Consider the following 19,199-nt stretch of genomic DNA (forward strand, 5'->3'; position numbering starts at 1 on the left):
GTATTGATATAAAAACATTCTCGTATATAACTGTTTTTAAAAGTTCAGTTTCAACTATTTAAATTATTTTTAAATAATACTGCTGTACATGATGAAATTCTGTAACACTGGATCCGCACGTGAGCAAAGACAACATAATAAAGCTAAATAAGGCAAACTAATCTTCAGGTGTCCTCATTCAGAAGTTATTTTTTCCACAGCTTAACGATGAATCACACATTTAACATATATATTAATAACTGATCTTTTTTTCAGAAAAACGAAAAAAAAACAACAAAAAAAACATTTTTTTAAAGTAAAAAAAAAACTCAATAAATAAAATATACATAGATCAAATTTAGTAAAACCTGACTTGCTAATTAAGTGAAGCAGTTCTTTGAATCTACACTTTCATTACTTAATTAGTTGTAAAGTTATATTTCAACTTTTGTGGTCAGACAAATACTGTACATTACTGTACGTTTTAGTAATTGTATTTTTGTCTTATTTCACTTGTACACTAACAAATGTTGTCTTGGTTTAACAACACGAACGATGGGTTGCCGACTCTTTAAAATTATTTTATATACATATGTAATGTATTCTCAGTAAATATGATATTACAAAGTTATTGAGGAATTGTCAATGAAATCTGAACGTTCTATGTCCCAGATGAAATACAAATAACTTTTCCATGGCTATTATAACTATGATATCTGTCATTGCTTATTTAAATGCTGTTACATATAATCTTCATTATGTCGTTTTATTCAAATTAACTTACAAAATGCAGATTAAAACAATAGGGGAATGCTAATAGTTCTACACTGATCGGAGCTTGTAGATCAACTTAATACATTTGAAAACTGTAACATATATAGCATAAAAATATGAGTTTAAAACAAAACTTACATACCACAGTCATAAAAATGTACATATATTAATAATTACAAGTATCATGTATATTTGGATATGTATACAAGTTCAACTGCATGAATAATAAATTCGCATTGGTTAAAGTATTCATGGAAAGTATGGGGAAACCAAATAACACTTTTTTACAATGTATATGAAAAATGTCTTCAGTTCTTGATCTTCTTTTGACAATCATCTGGTTTTACTTATAATTTAATATTTTACATAAATTCAATACTTTTACATGTACAATCAGGCAGACATTCAATCACAGCTATCTAAAGTAATCAACAACATAAAACATGAAAAATATATAGAGGATGAGATACTAAGATAATAACGAAATATAAGTTAATAATTCTGTCTCATATTACACTGTACGTTGTACATCTTTCACACTTATTCACATATTGCGCGCCTTTCTTCACGGCATAATTTTGCATAAGTTATTCTTTTTGTCACATTGACTTCTTTAATATTTTTATCTCATATAGTCACTGAAATCGGTGAATGTTAATATAGTAAGTTTTACAATCTATCTGCATGGACTGATCAATGTCCGTGACTTGATCATCTTTTTTCTTATTATCATCAAACAAATATTTTGCCCAAGCACTACTAGTGTTTTCAATGCTTTAATTACATGTATTCGTACTTTCTATTCTTGTTGCTTGACCTTATATTCAATTACGTATAACTGATTACATAACTTAGAAAAACACTTCACCACAGACATATAATATGTGTCATACAATGTTTTCCCCATATTTACAAAACATTTGAAACTACATGTATTTGCTGAGAAGGAACTGTAATATATGGACATTTAAACAACAAAATTGTGCATGGTTTAATATACACTGAACGTCTTTCTTAGAAACCGAAGTTATTTTATCTATATATCTAACATAAAACATAAATGTAAGCATCATCTACGGTTAAACATCTCTGAGTGATCAATTTTGTGCTTGATATGTAATTTATTTTAAGAACAATAATTCAGTGTCGCTCTCACAAATAACTGCCATAATATCACGAATCTAAAGTAGCACATAATGATGGAAACACATAGAATGTTTCACTTCTAATCAGGCTTTAATTCCACTACCTAAGTAAATGATCTATCAACAAACTTATGAAAAATGAGCAGTGAGTGTACATATACTAATAATGAACGTGCACGTTGTTTTATAACTTAATTACGCCACAGCTATACCTGTAATATTTTACAAATACAATGTTATAAACACAAACCCTGTCATACATTACATAAATTGTACAATTCACCAGTTCAAATTGACTCACATCTTTTCTCACGTTCTCACACAACCATATAAACATAAATTATACACACATCCATCAAAACTTACAATAAATAGGGTATCACAAAAGTATTTTAGTAGATATAATTCTGTATGTTGCCTTCTTATGAGTAAAACTTACGAAAAGAAAAAAAAAACTAAAACCAATTTAATCTTTTCAATTATTATACATCTTTTAATCTTGTGGCGAAAAATAGAATGATGGAATTCTTGAGAAAAGAAATCGAAATGTTCGCGAAACAACTAGAATTTCTGGAGGAATAAATAATTTGATAAAACCTAAATTCGGACATAACTTATTTACCAGGTTTTCTTGTCTTCTTAGAGTCCTTTTCGTCGTCAGAGCCAAATATAGAAGTTTTAACCAAATCAATTAAATCTATTTCTTCTTCATGATCTTTATTGTCTTTAGTTTTACTTTTAGTATTACGTTTAACGTTATTTTTCTTATTTATATTAACATTGCTTTGTTTTTTAGGTTGAGCTTTTGGAATGTTTTTGATAACTTTCTTTCTCGTATCGTCGTCTTCATCTGATAAAAACATGTCTTTTAAACTCGCAACTATACGACCGAATAAACTCTGTCCCTTTTCGTCTTCTTTATTATCATCATCGTCGTCTTCATCGTCTCTCTTTGACTCCTGATTGTCCGGAATACCATCATTGTCGTCGTCGCTATCGAAAACATCTGGAATACCATCCCCGTCTTCGTCGGGTAAATTGTCCGGTATACCGTCGCCATCGGCATCAGTATCAAGATGGTCTGGAATTCCGTCGCCATCGGCATCTTCCTCGTTGTCAGGAATACCATCACCATCATCGTCATCATCAAGATAGTCTGGAATCCCATCATTATCATCGTCATCATCTAGATAGTCTGGAATGCCATCTCCGTCTGTGTCCTTCTCCATGAAATCTGGTATGCCGTTTCCATTAGCATCTGAATCTTGGTCGTCAGGTATGCCGTCATTATCGTCATCATCGTCTAAATAATCTGGTATACCATCGCCATCAGTATCAATTTCTTGATAGTCTGGTATACCGTTTCCATCGGCATCATCATCTAAATGATCCGGAATACCATCATTATCATCATCGTCGTCAAGATAATCCGGTATTCCATCGCCGTCGGTATCAATTTCATCTTCGTCTTTAATTCCATCACCATCATCATCGTCATCTTCGTCATTTGGAATTCCATCTCCGTCGATATCATCGTCAAGATAATCTGGAATACCATCACCGTCTGTGTCCTTTTCCTTGTCATCTAATATACCATCGCCATCATCGTCGTCATCCTGTTCGTTAGGGATCCCATCTCCGTCTATATCGTCGTCCAAATAATCAGGGATTCCATCACCATCAGTGTCTTTCTCCTTATCATCTGGAATACCATCACCGTCATCATCGTCATCTTCATCGTTTGGTATACCGTCCCCATCAATATCATCGTCGAGATAATCAGGAATGCCATCGCCATCAGTATCCTTTTCAAGATAATCTGGAATACCATCACCGTCATCATCGTCATCTTGATCATTGGGTATTCCATCTCCGTCTATGTCATCATCTTCTTCATTGGGTATTCCGTCTCCATCAATATCGTCATCAAGGTAATCTGGAATTCCGTCCCCGTCGGTATCCTTTTCGAGTGAGTCTGGGATACCATTTCCATTGTCGTCATCATCCTCATCATTAGGTATGCCATCTCCATCTATGTCATCATCCTCATCGTTCGGAATTCCATCCCCATCAATATCATCATCAAGGTAATCTGGTATTCCGTCACCGTCTGTATCTTTTTGTAAAATGTCTGGAATACCATCGCCATTTTCATCTTTTTCTAAGTAATCAGGAATACCATTCCCATCAATGTCTTTTTCTAAGTAATCAGGAATACCATCTCCATCATCATCATTATCTTTATCATTCGGTATACCATCACCATCAATGTCATCATCCAAATAATCCGGTATACCATCCCCATCAGTATCTTTCTCTTTATCATCTGGTATGCCATCGCCATCATCATCATCATCTTGGTCATTCGGTATTCCATCTCCATCAATATCGTCATCTAAATAATCAGGAATTCCATCTCCGTCAGTATCTTTTTCCTTGTCGTCAGGAATTCCATCACCATCATCGTCGTCATCTTGATCATTTGGTATTCCATCTCCATCAATATCATCATCAAGATAATCTGGAATACCATCTCCATCAGTATCTTTTTCCTTGTCGTCAGGAATTCCGTCACCGTCGTCATCATCATCTTGATCATTCGGTATTCCGTCTCCATCAATATCATCATCCTGGTCATTAGGTATTCCATCACCATCAATGTCATCGTCAAGATAGTCTGGAATTCCATCTCCATCTGTGTCTTTTTCCTTATAATCTGGAATGCCATCGCCATCATCATCGTCATCTTGATCATTTGGTATTCCATCCCCATCAATATCATCGTCTAAATAGTCTGGTATGCCGTCGCCATCCGTATCTTTCTCCTTATCATCGGGTATTCCATCGCCATCATCATCATCGTCTTGATCATTTGGTATGCCATCACCGTCAATATCATCATCTAAATAATCAGGAATACCATCACCATCAGTATCTTTCTCTTTGTCATCTGGAATGCCGTCACCATCATCATCGTCATCTCTGTCATTAGGTATTCCGTCACCGTCAATATCATCGTCCAAGTAATCAGGAATTCCATCGCCATCTGTGTCTTTTTCTTTGTCGTCTGGAATACCATCACCATCATCGTCGTCATCTTCATCATTTGGAATGCCATCGCCGTCAATATCATCATCAAGGTAATCTGGAATGCCGTCTCCATCAGTATCTTTTTCTTTGTCATCGGGAATACCATCGCCATCATCATCGTCGTCCTTGTCATTCGGTATTCCGTCGCCATCAATATCATCATCTAAGTAATCCGGTATTCCATCTCCATCAGTGTCTTTCTCCATGTAATCAGGTATACCATTCCCATCATCATCATCATCTTGATCATTAGGAATGCCGTCTCCATCAATATCATCATCTTCGTCATTTGGTATACCATCCCCGTCGATATCATCATCAAGGTAGTCAGGAATACCATCTCCATCAGTGTCTTTTTCTTTGTCATCAGGAATACCATCGCCATCATCATCATTATCTTGATCGTTTGGAATACCATCGCCATCAATGTCATCATCTTGTTCATTAGGTATACCATCGCCATCGATGTCGTCATCAAGGTAATCTGGAATTCCGTCACCATCTGTATCTCTCTGTTGATAGTCTGGAATACCATCGCCATCATCATCATCGTCTAGGTAGTCCGGTATTCCATCATTGTCATCATCGTCATCTAAATAATCTGGAATTCCGTCTCCGTCGGAATCTCTTTCTTTGTCATCTGGAATTCCGTCATTATCGTCATCATCATCTACCGCATCAGGTATTCCATCACCATCTGCATCTTCAAGATTATCAGGTATTCCGTCTCCGTCGTCATCTTCGTCTTCATCATTCGGAATCCCATCACCATCGATATCATCGTCTAAATAATCAGGAATGCCGTCACCATCTGTGTCCTTTTCAAGTTCATCTGGAATTCCATCTCCGTCAGCATCATCGTCTTTATCGTTTGGAATGCCATCACCATCAATATCGTCATCTTCATCATTTGGAATTCCATCTCCGTCAATGTCGTCATCAAGATAATCAGGGATCCCGTCACCGTCTGTGTCCCTTTCTTTCCAGTCAGGAATTCCGTCATTGTCCGAGTCATCGTCCTGGGAATCCGGTATACCGTCATTATCATCGTCATCATCAAGGTAATCAGGAATACCATCGCCATCGCTATCCTTCTCTAAGTAATCTGGTATTCCGTCACCATCGCTATCAATTGTTTTACAATCATCACCGTCGCATTGGTTTTTTTCTTTATCGTCAGCATCATTTGATCCACTCCAAAATCCAAGAATTTTTCTTTGACAGAATGTACATGTTTCCTGAAATGGAAGAAGTAAATTATTACTATGCATTGGTATCTTTCTTGCATTTGACAGACACTTATCTTTTCAAAACTACATCATATTGTTTGTATACTTTGTGTTTTTCATGCTTTCAGTTGATGTATATATATATTTCTCTATTCTCATATACACTAAATTAAAATTATGCAAACATAAAGATGTTTCAGTTGGCATGCACCAAATTACATACATAAATCTACACCATGCTGTAACGTTTGGTCTTTGAATAATAACTCTTTTTTATGTCATTTACTGCAAACTTGCTTCAAATTAAAATTTATCAGATTATTCAACACAGGCGGCTGAAAAATAGTTACATAAAATTGTAAGTAAACACTCAAGATGTACGATGTTTCTTTCTTTATTGAAATACTAGAAAAAAATTATTTTAATGGACTTTGTACCGATTGCGTTAGATTATTATGATTTGTATTTTATCTTGTCTATCACCTTAATTCGATATGTTGCAATCCATTGGATGTTAAATAAAAACAGTCGTTTGTTTTCCAAGTACTAGTAACCGGAAATTACAAAATATGGCATTACATTATGGTGACGCATTTGTTCTTAAATCAAACACCAAATGAAGATAGTTGTTATAATTAAACAGTGCGCGTCTTTCGGAAAGCATAACCTTGTTTTAAGAAATTGTTCAGATCAATGGCAGCTGTTCAGCCATTTTCGTTATTCTTCAGCAACCCGCGAGGGTTCCATTTAAACAATGTGGATAACTTTGTTTCGGAAACTTGCACAAATTGGCTGATTAAACATTACACTCACTGGAATATAAAATGACGCTAGTGCTATGCTAGTGTACGTTATTTTTTATTAACATAGCCAATCAAAAATAAGTGCATGAGGAGTGGTCGCAACATTTTTTCTATGTGTTTTTTATGATAAGTATGCATTAATATATTTGTAAGTTGTATCCGGTGTACCAAATCACCAAATTCAAAATATTTTCTCCGTTAATGTAAAACGTATTGTTTCAATTTAAATGAAAACTGTATAGATACATATTTAATCTATTAAGAGGCAAACTGTAAAATATAAAAATGCCTAGTATATCACAACCCAACACAAATACAGCCAGTTACAATTATGTCCATGCCATTTAATAGCCTAGATTTCCATTCTTCTTGTGTGTGCTATGCATGCAAGGATTAGTAGATCAGTACGTTACTAACATTAACAGTGATGTATGTAATTGCTGATTGCCATTGTGTTTCATTTATGATGAATACTTTTTTATCAATCATATCACAATTTAAATGTTGTATCTTGGGTCCTTAGAATAAAACAAATATACTGACAAAAATGTAGAATTAGAAAAAACGATCAAGCTACAAAATTAATCAGCAAAATATTGATCCTTGTTAACCCCAGAAATTAACAAATATTTATTTGTGTTTACATCATTTATATAAAAAAAATGATACATGTTACAAAAAATGACTATTTGCCGGAAGTTACCATTTTGTTTCGGATATGTATAATATAGCCATGCAATGACATTTTTCATGTCACACTTGTTTTAAACCAAAATGTATCAGGGTAAAATCATTGACTTACAAATCTGATTGGGCCAACTTATATATAAATGTTCGTTCCCTTTTTTAGTACAAGATTTCTAATAAATTACAACAAAAATAATTTTCACTTTTATTATGGTATAATAAAACATGGAAAGATAAAACATAATATTAAAGTGAAAATATTAACACATTTATAAGGTACAAATACGCCATTGCATCTACAAAAACGAAACTTTTGGCCACTTTTAAGAACACTACAAAAATAAGCGCGTTCTATGTAAAATGTTTCAACAAACAAAGAAATCAGTTTTTACCAGTTTGATAACTTCGTTTATACAATGTCGTAATGAATCTCATAATATATAATAAGTTTGATAAGAACATTAATCCCGATCTTCTCTGCACTAGAGAAAACAGTTTGAAGGCATTCGTTTTGTTTTTGACAAACACGTGTATGGTTTATGCTAAAAATAGTGCTAAATGAAATACATTTGTATTAGATAAACGAAAACTCAGTATAATTTATAAAGTTGTTTGCTTTTAACGTGCCGGATTCCTTCAAGTGATTGCACATATAGACCCAGTCTAGCCTACACATCGGTGCAGTCTGTCCAGACTCTATACTGCTGCTAGACTCTTTTTTGCATGCTGAAATTAAAATCCCTTAATATTTTCTAATTTAAAGCAGGGCGAATTAACCGGAGGTTTTCATTAACACAGGTTGAATTGAGAGGTTAATTTAACACACAACATTTTTTTTAAACAATTAGAAATAATCGAATAATGACAGTCACATATACACACGCTGTTAAAACGAAGATCTCTTGTACAGAACTTTGTCACTTATGGTAAATATATATCGCGTACTTTAATATCTGAATAGTTTAATGAATAATAATTCTCTAAATATTTCCATACTAAGTATCAATATGTGTAATATTGAAACTTTTTTATCAACAACAAATTCCATTAAAGTAACGCTTTTTTATGAAAACACTTTTATACATGATAATGTGTTTTTTCGTTGTCCGAAAAAGTATGTTTAAATTCAACACAACGTAAACATGATAAAGCTAATTTAACTGACACTTCACTCACAGTTTCAACAATATAAGCAAAAGTTCTTTAACGTGCTCCGGATTTTGTTTACTTCTTTCTTTTTATTATTATGGCAATTAAAATCAATCAAGAACAATGTAAAATCAAACACGAAACAAACGATTTTCCACTTTGAGTGGCAAAAATATTCCCCTTACAAGCAATATTGAAAATGGCTAAAGAATTTGGCACCTTCATTATATTTTGTGTTGTGACAAAAGAAGTAATTCATAAATGTAAATGGTTCATTGACAACCGCCTTTCATGGTGTATTTCCTCGATTGTTTAGGTTATTAACTGATTATTCCAACATATTGATATTGTATAATAGTCAAAACTATTCTGGAATGGCTTCGTTCATTATAAAAATAAATTTGTTATAGATGATCTAAGCTCCTGTTTATAACTCATCTGGCCTTTTCCTCCACTGAAAAAGAAAAAGAGAGAGTGTGTGAAATTCATGCGAAAGCATAAGCATCCCTTATCTATAGTTTAGTTTCGGAAGTATTTTTCTAGAACATTCTAGAATACATATATATGATCAAATGTATAGAGGATACTAGTTTGGTTAAAATGAGCATATTTGTCGCTCTCTTTCCATATTTAGTGTGTTAGCACCGATACAAAAACAACAAACACTCGTAGAGGTGTTCCGATCGCTTTAACAAACTATACTTATTATATTATATACCATGCCACGTAACCGTCAAGTAATATTAACAAAGTATCCGAATGATATCTCTTTAGAGCATTTAAATCATATTCTGAAAACAAAATTAGCAGACGTTTCTTATCCAAATACCTTATTAAGTCACAATATGATAATTTAAAATTGTCATTACAGTGGGTAAAAGTATTTGGATTTGTCAATGCCAATCACAATGGACGCAGTGTACTCGCCCAAATACATTTATGTATTATACTAGCCCATGAATACTCGTATACTCTGTTCTTATAGCAAAAAGATTCAGCTTGTGTTGGTAAAGATGCTGAAAGCGTCGGAAAGCATCACTATACTGTTATCTTCACGACCTATAAATCGTGAAATTTCTCATGAATGTACATTACCAAACTAGCAAGTAGATCAGTCAAATAAATATAAAGCTGTATGTTTATGGTTTCGAGTACTTGTGGTTTATCGTAACTAACCCATTGTCACAGTTCTTGTCATTATACAATTATCATGTACAACTGTGTGAGAGCTTTGTATAATTTTTGATGCATATTTAAAGAGAATGGTGTAAATTATTCACTTACTTTGTAAGCACTCTCTTTAACATCGGGTGCATCATAGTTATCGTCGTTATTGTTGTTGTCATCATTTATACCGTCCCCATCAATGTCGTGATCTTCAGAGTCTTCGGTCCCGTCATTATCATCGTCATCGTCTAAATGATCAGGTATTCCGTCGTTATCATCATCGTTATCTCGATAATCGGGATAACCATCTCCGTCAGTGTCCTTCTCTAAGATATCAGGTGTGCCGTCATTATCATCGTCTTTGTCTAAATGATCGGGAATACCATCATTATCATCGTCATTATCTTTGTAATCGGGAATACCATCTCCATCACTGTCTAGTTCTTGGTCGTCATCAATTCCGTCATTATCATCGTCTTTGTCTAAATTATCCGGAATACCATCATTATCATCGTCATTGTCTTTGTAATCAGGAATACCATCTCCATCACTGTCTAGTTCTTGGTCGTCATCAATTCCGTCATTATCGTCGTCTTTGTCTAAATTATCCGGAATACCATCATTATCATCGTCATTGTCTTTATAATCGGGAACCCCATCTCCATCACTGTCTAGTTCCTGGTCATCATCAATTCCGTCACTATCATCGTCTTTGTCTAAATTATCCGGGATACCATCATTATCATCGTCATTGTCTTTATAATCGGGAATTCCGTCTCCATCACTGTCTAGTTCCTTGTCGTCATCAATTCCGTCATTATCATCGTCTTTGTCTAAATTATCCGGAATACCATCATTATCATCGTCATTGTCTTTGTAATCGGGCACACCATCTCCATCACTGTCTAGTTCCTTGTCGTCATCAATTCCGTCATTATCATCGTCTTTGTCTAAATGGTCCGGAATACCATCATTATCATCGTCATCATCTTGGTCATCTGGAATTCCGTCTCCATCACTGTCAAGTTCTTTGTCATCGTCAATTCCGTCATTATCATCGTCTTTGTCTAAGTGATCTGGAATACCATCATTATCATCGTCATCATCTTGGTCATCTGGAATTCCGTCTCCATCACTATCAAGTTCTTTGTCATCATCAATTCCGTCATTATCATCGTCTTTGTCTAAATGATCTGGAATACCATCATTATCATCGTCATCATCTAGGTCATCTGGAATTCCGTCTCCGTCACTGTCTAGTTCCTTGTCGTCATCAATTCCGTCATTATCATCGTCTTTGTCCAAATGATCGGGAATACCATCATTATCATCGTCATCATCTTGATCATCTGGAATTCCGTCTCCGTCACTGTCTAGTTCCTTGTCGTCATCAATTCCGTCATTATCATCGTCTTTGTCTAAATGATCGGGAATACCATCATTATCATCGTCATCATCTTGGTCATCTGGAATTCCGTCTCCATCACTGTCAAGTTCTTTGTCATCGTCAATTCCGTCATTATCATCGTCTTTGTCCAAATGATCGGGAATACCATCATTATCATCATCATTATCTTTATAATCAGGAATACCATCACCATCACTGTCAAATTCTTGGTCGTCATCAATTCCATCATTATCATCGTCTTTGTCTAAATGATCTGGAATACCATCATTATCGTCGTCATCGTCTTGGTCATCTGGAATGCCGTCTCCATCACTATCTAGTTCCTTGTCATCATCAATTCCGTCATTATCATCGTCTTTGTCTAAATGATCTGGAATACCATCATTATCGTCGTCATCGTCTTGGTCATCTGGAATTCCGTCTCCATCACTATCAAGTTCCTTGTCATCATCAATTCCGTCATTATCATCGTCTTTGTCTAAATTATCCGGAATACCATCATTATCATCGGCATTGTCTTTATAATCGGGCACACCATCTCCATCACTGTCTAGTTCCTTGTCGTCATCAATTCCGTCATTATCATCGTCTTTGTCTAAATGGTCCGGAATACCATCATTATCATCGTCATCATCTTGGTCATCTGGAATTCCGTCTCCATCACTGTCAAGTTCTTTGTCATCGTCAATTCCGTCATTATCATCGTCTTTGTCTAAATGATCTGGAATACCATCATTATCATCGTCATCATCTTGGTCATCTGGAATTCCGTCTCCATCACTATCAAGTTCTTTGTCATCATCAATTCCGTCATTATCATCGTCTTTGTCTAAATGATCTGGAATACCATCATTATCATCGTCATCATCTTGGTCATCTGGAATTCCGTCTCCGTCACTGTCTAGTTCCTTATCGTCATCAATTCCGTCATTATCATCGTCTTTGTCCAAATGATCGGGAATACCATCATTGTCATCGTCATCATCTTGGTCATCTGGAATTCCGTCTCCATCACCGTCAAGTTCTTTGTCATCGTCAATTCCGTCATTATCATCGTCTTTGTCCAAATGATCTGGAATACCATCATTATCATCATCATTATCTTTATAATCAGGAATACCATCTCCATCACTGTCAAGTTCTTGGTCGTCATCAATTCCATCATTATCATCGTCTTTGTCTAAATGATCTGGAATACCATCATTATCATCGTCATCGTCTTGGTCATCTGGAATGCCGTCTCCATCACTATCTAGTTCCTTGTCATCATCAATTCCGTCATTATCATCGTCTTTGTCTAAATGATCTGGAATACCATCATTATCATCGTCATCATCTTGGTCATCGGGAATACCGTCTCCGTCACTGTCTAGTTCCTTGTCGTCATCAATTCCGTCATTATCATCGTCTTTGTCTAAATGATCCGGAATACCATCATTATCATCGTCATCATCTTGGTCATCTGGAATGCCGTCTCCATCACTATCTAGTTCCTTGTCATCATCAATTCCGTCATTATCATCGTCTTTGTCTAAATTATCTGGAATACCATCATTATCATCGTCATCATCTTGGTCATCGGGAATACCGTCTCCGTCACTGTCTAGTTCCTTGTCGTCATCAATTCCGTCATTATCATCGTCTTTGTCTAAATTATCCGGAATACCATCATTATCATCGTCATCATCTTGGTCATCTGGAATTCCGTCTCCATCACTATCAAGTTCTTTGTCATCGTCAATTCCGTCATTATCATCGTCTTTGTCCAAATGATCGGGAATACCATCATTATCATCATCATTATCTTTATAATCAGGAATACCATCTCCATCACTGTCAAGTTCCTTGTCGTCATCAATTCCGTCATTATCATCGTCTTTGTCTAAATGATCCGGAATACCATCATTATCATCGTCATCATCTTGGTCATCTGGAATTCCGTCTCCATCGCTGTCAAGTTCTTTGTCATCATCAATTCCGTCATTATCATCGTCTTTGTCTAAATTATCCGGAATACCATCATTATCATCGTCATCATCTTGGTCATCGGGAATACCGTCTCCGTCACTGTCTAGTTCCTTGTCGTCATCAATTCCGTCATTATCATCGTCTTTGTCTAAATGATCCGGAATACCATCATTATCATCGTCATCATCTTGGTCATCTGGAATTCCGTCTCCATCACTATCAAGTTCCTTGTCATCATCAATTCCGTCATTATCATCGTCTTTGTCTAAATGATCAGGAATACCATCATTATCATCATCATTATCTTTGTAATCGGGTACACCATCTCCATCACTGTCTAGTTCTTGGTCGTCATCAATTCCGTCATTATCATCGTCTTTGTCCAAATGATCTGGAATACCATCATTATCATCGTCATCATCTTGGTCATCTGGAATTCCGTCTCCATCACTATCAAGTTCCTTATCGTCATCTATTCCGTCATTGTCGTCGTCTTTGTCTAAATGATCCGGTATACCATCATTATCATCGTCAATGTCTTCATCATCAGAGAAACCGTCTCCATCACTGTCTCTTTCATCAATATCTTTAATTCCATCATTATCGTCGTCTTCATCTAAGTGGTCAGGAACACCGTCTTGGTCTAGATCAGCATCAAGATCATCCCAATTTCTTTCAGGAGAAGAAAAATATTGATTACATCTTGGATCATCTTCTTTTAATTTCATCTTTTTAAGACAATATTGTCTTAGATGTGTTGGTGTTCCATCTTCTAAATAGCTCTGGGCTATGTGATCAAGATCAGGCTCACTTTCAATATCCTTTTCAGAATCTTCGTCATCTATAACACCATCATTGTCATCGTCATTATCTAAATCATCAGGAATTCCATCATTATCATCATCATTGTCTTTGTCATCAGGAATACCATCACCGTCACTATCAGAAGAGAACCAACCTAAAATCTTGCGCCTACAAAACGCACATTCTTCCTGCAAGTTAAAAAGATAACTGATTCCTAAAACAGTTTAAATATGAAATGTTGCAGACAGGTTATTCTTGCAGGCAAAAAAATATACGGAAATCATGGTTTCAAATAATGTTCATGCTGACAGAGGAAAAATAAATTTGCATAGGGAAACTTGAATGAAGTAAATTTGTGTTTAAAGGCTCAAAACTCAGCCAAAATTGATTTACGCACATGTGCAGTAAACATTGTTAAGCCAAAACCGGGTTCAAGCTCCGACGGGGCTTACAAATCGAGCATATGTGTAAGAGGAATGGACACGAATCATTCCCTTCAGGGCATTATCAAGGACCAATAATTTGAACTAAAAATGACATGTTATTAACTTAAATACTGGGATATGTTATGTTGCAATATAAACATCTTAACATATAAAAGAGTTATAGAAATACAAATGTATTATCATGCTTACCTCTTCATGTCAGTGTGAACCTTAGTCGTCAGCTACATACCGTGAACTATTGACATTCCTGATTTTAAATATTTATACATAATCGGTTTTCTTCGCACCAATGAACCTAAAAATCATCTTTTTCTCTCATGGCAAATTTTGTTCACAACATTCTCGTACTTATTGACATATATTTAAAGAATTCTATTTCCGCTATTTCTATCGATTAGACGAAAATCCGTCAGTATTCAACAGTCTGGCTATTGCTTTAAACATATTTATCCTTATTTATTATCTTAAATATATTTTACATTTTGCATGATGAACAATATTTACACAATACATTTTGGGATTGGGCAGAAAGCTATGAAAGCTTTTGAGTGTCCTCTCCCAGTTTGGGTTTTATAATTGGAAGAAGAGTAAAATTTATTATTATAATACGGTGTACAAATTCAGAATTTTAGCATATCTAAATAGGCAAGATAATGTCCTTTTAATGAGCATATTATCATTTTAAACAAAAATCAAACTCACACCAACCAATATAACTGACTGTAGAAATGTGCAATTCTTATTTAGAAATTTTCTGCATTATTTTGCTGTATACATACTAGTTACTGTTTTTTATGAGAAGATGCGTACAGTTTGTGTGTTTTTTCTTCATTTGATAAAAATTACATCAAGTACAATCAATTATCGAACAATAAAACGTCCAAACAATATCTAGAGAATAAGACATGGTCCTGTATCACTCGTCGAAACAGCTTAAAAAACTGACAAAAGTTCGTAGAGTCTGAATTATTTCCATATAGGTTTTATAGAGCCATAATTGTTAGAATTTATCAAAATAGTATTATTATTTATAACAAGGTTTTCAAAGTTTCTTCTTATTTGCATACAAAGTAAAAGTTTATAAAAAAATATATATATCAAAATCAGAACAGCACTTTTCAACAAGGTTTCCGAAACGTCTACATTATTGTACATACATGTTTGCACGTTTATCTGTTTTCTTTACGTCAATTTTAACATACGAGTATTTTGGTCAAAACTCGGTGGTGAGTCAACTTCACCGGCTTTCTGCTTTATAGACTAACTACACATGATTTCTGATCAGCGGTGACAGACACATGATGATTACAGAGAAAATTTGGCCTGTCCCGAGGATCAAACCATACTTGTATATCAGTGAACTAAGCGGACGGACATCTTTACTCGTATACTGCTGTATTACATAATGGGAAAATAACCACACGCCTTAATGAGGTCATGTACTAACCGAACAAAATATTAAAATAATCTTAGTTTTATAATATTTTTCATATATAAACAAACTATACGTAAACATTTCTATATAATATATAACAAGTATAATAATCTTGATTGACGGGCACACACGAATAAATTGAAACTAGACTTTGAAACTATACCTTCACCAACTGAAATCACCCAGATAACTCTACAAACGACCATGCCCCTTACCTCCATGACTCTGACAAGTTAAAGTTAAACAAGCAAATTCGTTGAATTTATATACCCCGCCGAGTACTGGTTATTACTAACACAACAACTGGAGACATAAGGCTTTATTTACATATCTATCATGGCATAAGCAGTAATATTCTTTGTAACATGATAAATATTCAGGGCAATAACAGAGCCATAACTCCATGTTAAATAGTAATATCTGGACATGCCAATGAGATGTAAATTGCCCTTTTTAATCGATGATTGTCATAAAGTTTTGTTGAAATCAATACAGCGGTTGCAAAGAAATAGCAATTTGGCTCTATATGCATACTACATAACAAATCAAGGGCCATAACTCTGTAATGAAGGGTCTGGTTTGAACAAGGCAACAAATTATGCACATCTCCTCTTGGTATTAATGGTTCCCATAAAGTTTAATTGAATTCCATCCAGTAGTTGCAGAGAAGTAGTGCAGAAACAATTATTGCTCTATATGCATACTGCATAACTAATCAAGGGCCATAACCCTGTAATGAAGGATCTGGTCTGGACAAGGCAACAAATTATGCACATCTCCTCTTGGTATTAATGGTTCCCATAAAGTTTAATTGAATTCCAGCCAGATGTTGCAGAGAAGTAGTGCAGAAACAATTATTGCTCTAAATGCATACTGCATAACTAATCAAGGGCCATAACTCTGGGTTAAAGTATCTGACCAGAACACGGCGATAATATGTGCATCTTCACTTGGTATTGAAGGTTCCCATAAAGTTTGCTCTATATGCATACTGCATAACTAATCAAGGGCCATAATTCTAAGTTTAAGTGTCTGACTGGAGCAAGGCGACGATATGCACATCTCCTCTTAATATTGAAGGTCCATTCCTCTTACACATATGCTCAAGCAAGTAGTTGCAGAGAACTAGTGCGGAAACGATTATTGTTCTATATGAATACTGCATAACTAATCAACGGCCATAACTCCGAGTTAAAGGGTCTGACCGGAACAAGGCGACACTATGCGCATTCCTCTTCATATTGATGATTCCCATAAAGTTTTGTTGAATTCCAGCCAGTAGTTGCAGAGAAGTAGCGCGGAAACCATTTTTGCTCTATATGCATATTGCATAACTAATCATGGGCCATAACTTTGAGGTAAAGTGTCTGACCGGAACAAGGCGACAATATGCACATCTCCTGTTGGTATGGAAGGTTCCGATAAAGTTCCATTGAATTCCAGCCAGTAGTTGCAGAGAAATAGTGCGGAAACGAAATTCGGACGGACGGACAACGCCAAAACAATATCCCCATCCCGATCCCATTGTATGTTGCATTTCCTTTCAATGGGGTTGGCCATTGATGAAGTTTTATTAGATTACTCTGTAAGAAGTCCAGAAAGACAAGGAAAAGGAACAAAGGGCAATAACTCTATAAATACTGAAGATTGAGTTATGGCTATTGTACACTGCACTTCCTCTCATTGCGCTTGGCCATTGTATGAAGTTGTATTGAATTCCAACTACTAGTTTTCAAGTTATGCACTGGACAAAAAAGCAATAACTGTAATTAGCCCAAATAGAGTTATTGTTCTTGTGCACTGCACTTCATCTCACTGCCCTTGACCATTGTATAAAGTTTCATTGAATTCCAACCATTAATTTTCAAGTTATGCACTGGCCAATAAAAAGTAACAAAGGGCAAACACTTTTAAATTAGTCAAAAAAGAGTTATGCTTTCTGTGCACTGCACTTCCTCTCAATATACTTGACCATAGTATGAAATAGTTTTGAATTCCAACCAGTAGTTTTCAAGTTATGCTCCAGACAAGGAAAAGTAACAAAGGGCAATAACTCTGTCATTAGTCAAGATGGAGTTATGGTTCTCATGCACTGCACTTCCTCTCAATGTGCTTGACCATTGTATGAAGTTGTTTTGAATTCCAACCAGTACTTTTCAAGTTATGCTCCAGACAAGGAAAAGTATCAAAGGGCAATAACTCTGTAATTTGTCAAAATGGAGTTATAATTCTTGTGCACTGCATTTCCTCTTAATGTGCTTGACAACTGCATGAAGTTGTATTGAATTCCAACCAGTAGTTTTCAAGTTATGCTCCAGACAAGGAAAAGTAACAAAGGGCAATAACTCTGTCATTAGTCAAGATGGAGTTATGGTTCTCATGCACTGCACTTCCTCTCAATGTGCTTGACCATTGTATGAAGTTATATTGAATTCCAACTAGTAGTCTTCAAGTTATGCTCCGGACAAAAAAAGCAATCGAAAAGTAACAAAGGGCAATAACTCTGTAATTAGTCAAAATGGAGTTATGGTTCTTGTGCATGGCACTTCCCCTTATTGTGCTTGGCCATTGTATGAAGTTGTTTTGAATTCCAACCAGTAGTTTTCAAGTTATGCTCCGGACAAAGAAAAGTAACAAAGGGCAGTTACTCTGTAATTAGTCAAAATGGAGTTATGGTTCTCATGCACTGCACTTTCCTCTCAATGTGCTTGACTATTGTATGAAGTTATATTGAATTCCAACCATTAGTCTTCAAGTTTGAGTCCGGACAAAAGAAAGCAATGAAATAACAAAGGGCAATTACTCTGTAATTACTTTAGATAGAGTTATGGTTCTTGTGCACTGCACTTCCCCTTATTGTGCTTGACAATTTTATGAAGTTGTTTCGAGTTTCAACCAGTAGATTTCAAGTTATGCTCCGGACAAGGAAAAGTAACAAAGGACAGTAACTCTGTAATTAGTCAAAATGGAGTTAAGGTTCTTGTACACTGCACTTCCTCTCAATGTGCTTAACCATTGTATGAAGTTATATTGAATTCCAGCTGGACCGACCGACCGAACCGACCACCGGGTGACTCCTATATACCCCCCCCCCCCAAACTTCGTTTTTGGGGGT

General features: G+C 35.4%; 1 protein-coding gene across 2 annotated transcripts in view; it reads right to left on the minus strand.

The window, feature by feature from the left end:
• Window positions 1–2,232: 2,232 nt before the first annotated feature.
• The window catches only part of LOC132734316 (serine-aspartate repeat-containing protein I-like), a 50,108-nt gene continuing 33,141 nt past the window's right edge, over window positions 2,233–19,199 (minus strand). The window contains exons 17-18 of one of the 2 annotated variants that reach the window (XM_060721040.1): window positions 10,141–14,391; window positions 7,901–9,310 (exon numbers count right to left, since the gene is read on the minus strand). In XM_060721040.1, the coding sequence (XP_060577023.1) occupies window positions 9,284–9,310; window positions 10,141–14,391 (4,278 nt within the window). In that variant the 3' untranslated portion in view covers window positions 7,901–9,283. Of the gene's footprint in view, window positions 6,227–7,900; window positions 9,311–10,140; window positions 14,392–19,199 lie in introns of those variants that run through there. The other variant, XM_060721050.1, reaches the window with a different exon arrangement.

This window comes from Ruditapes philippinarum, unplaced genomic scaffold (assembly GCF_026571515.1).
Source record: "Ruditapes philippinarum isolate M1 unplaced genomic scaffold, ASM2657151v2 ctg642_1_1_1_1, whole genome shotgun sequence".
In the NCBI taxonomy this organism is placed as follows: domain Eukaryota; kingdom Metazoa; phylum Mollusca; class Bivalvia; order Venerida; family Veneridae; genus Ruditapes; species Ruditapes philippinarum.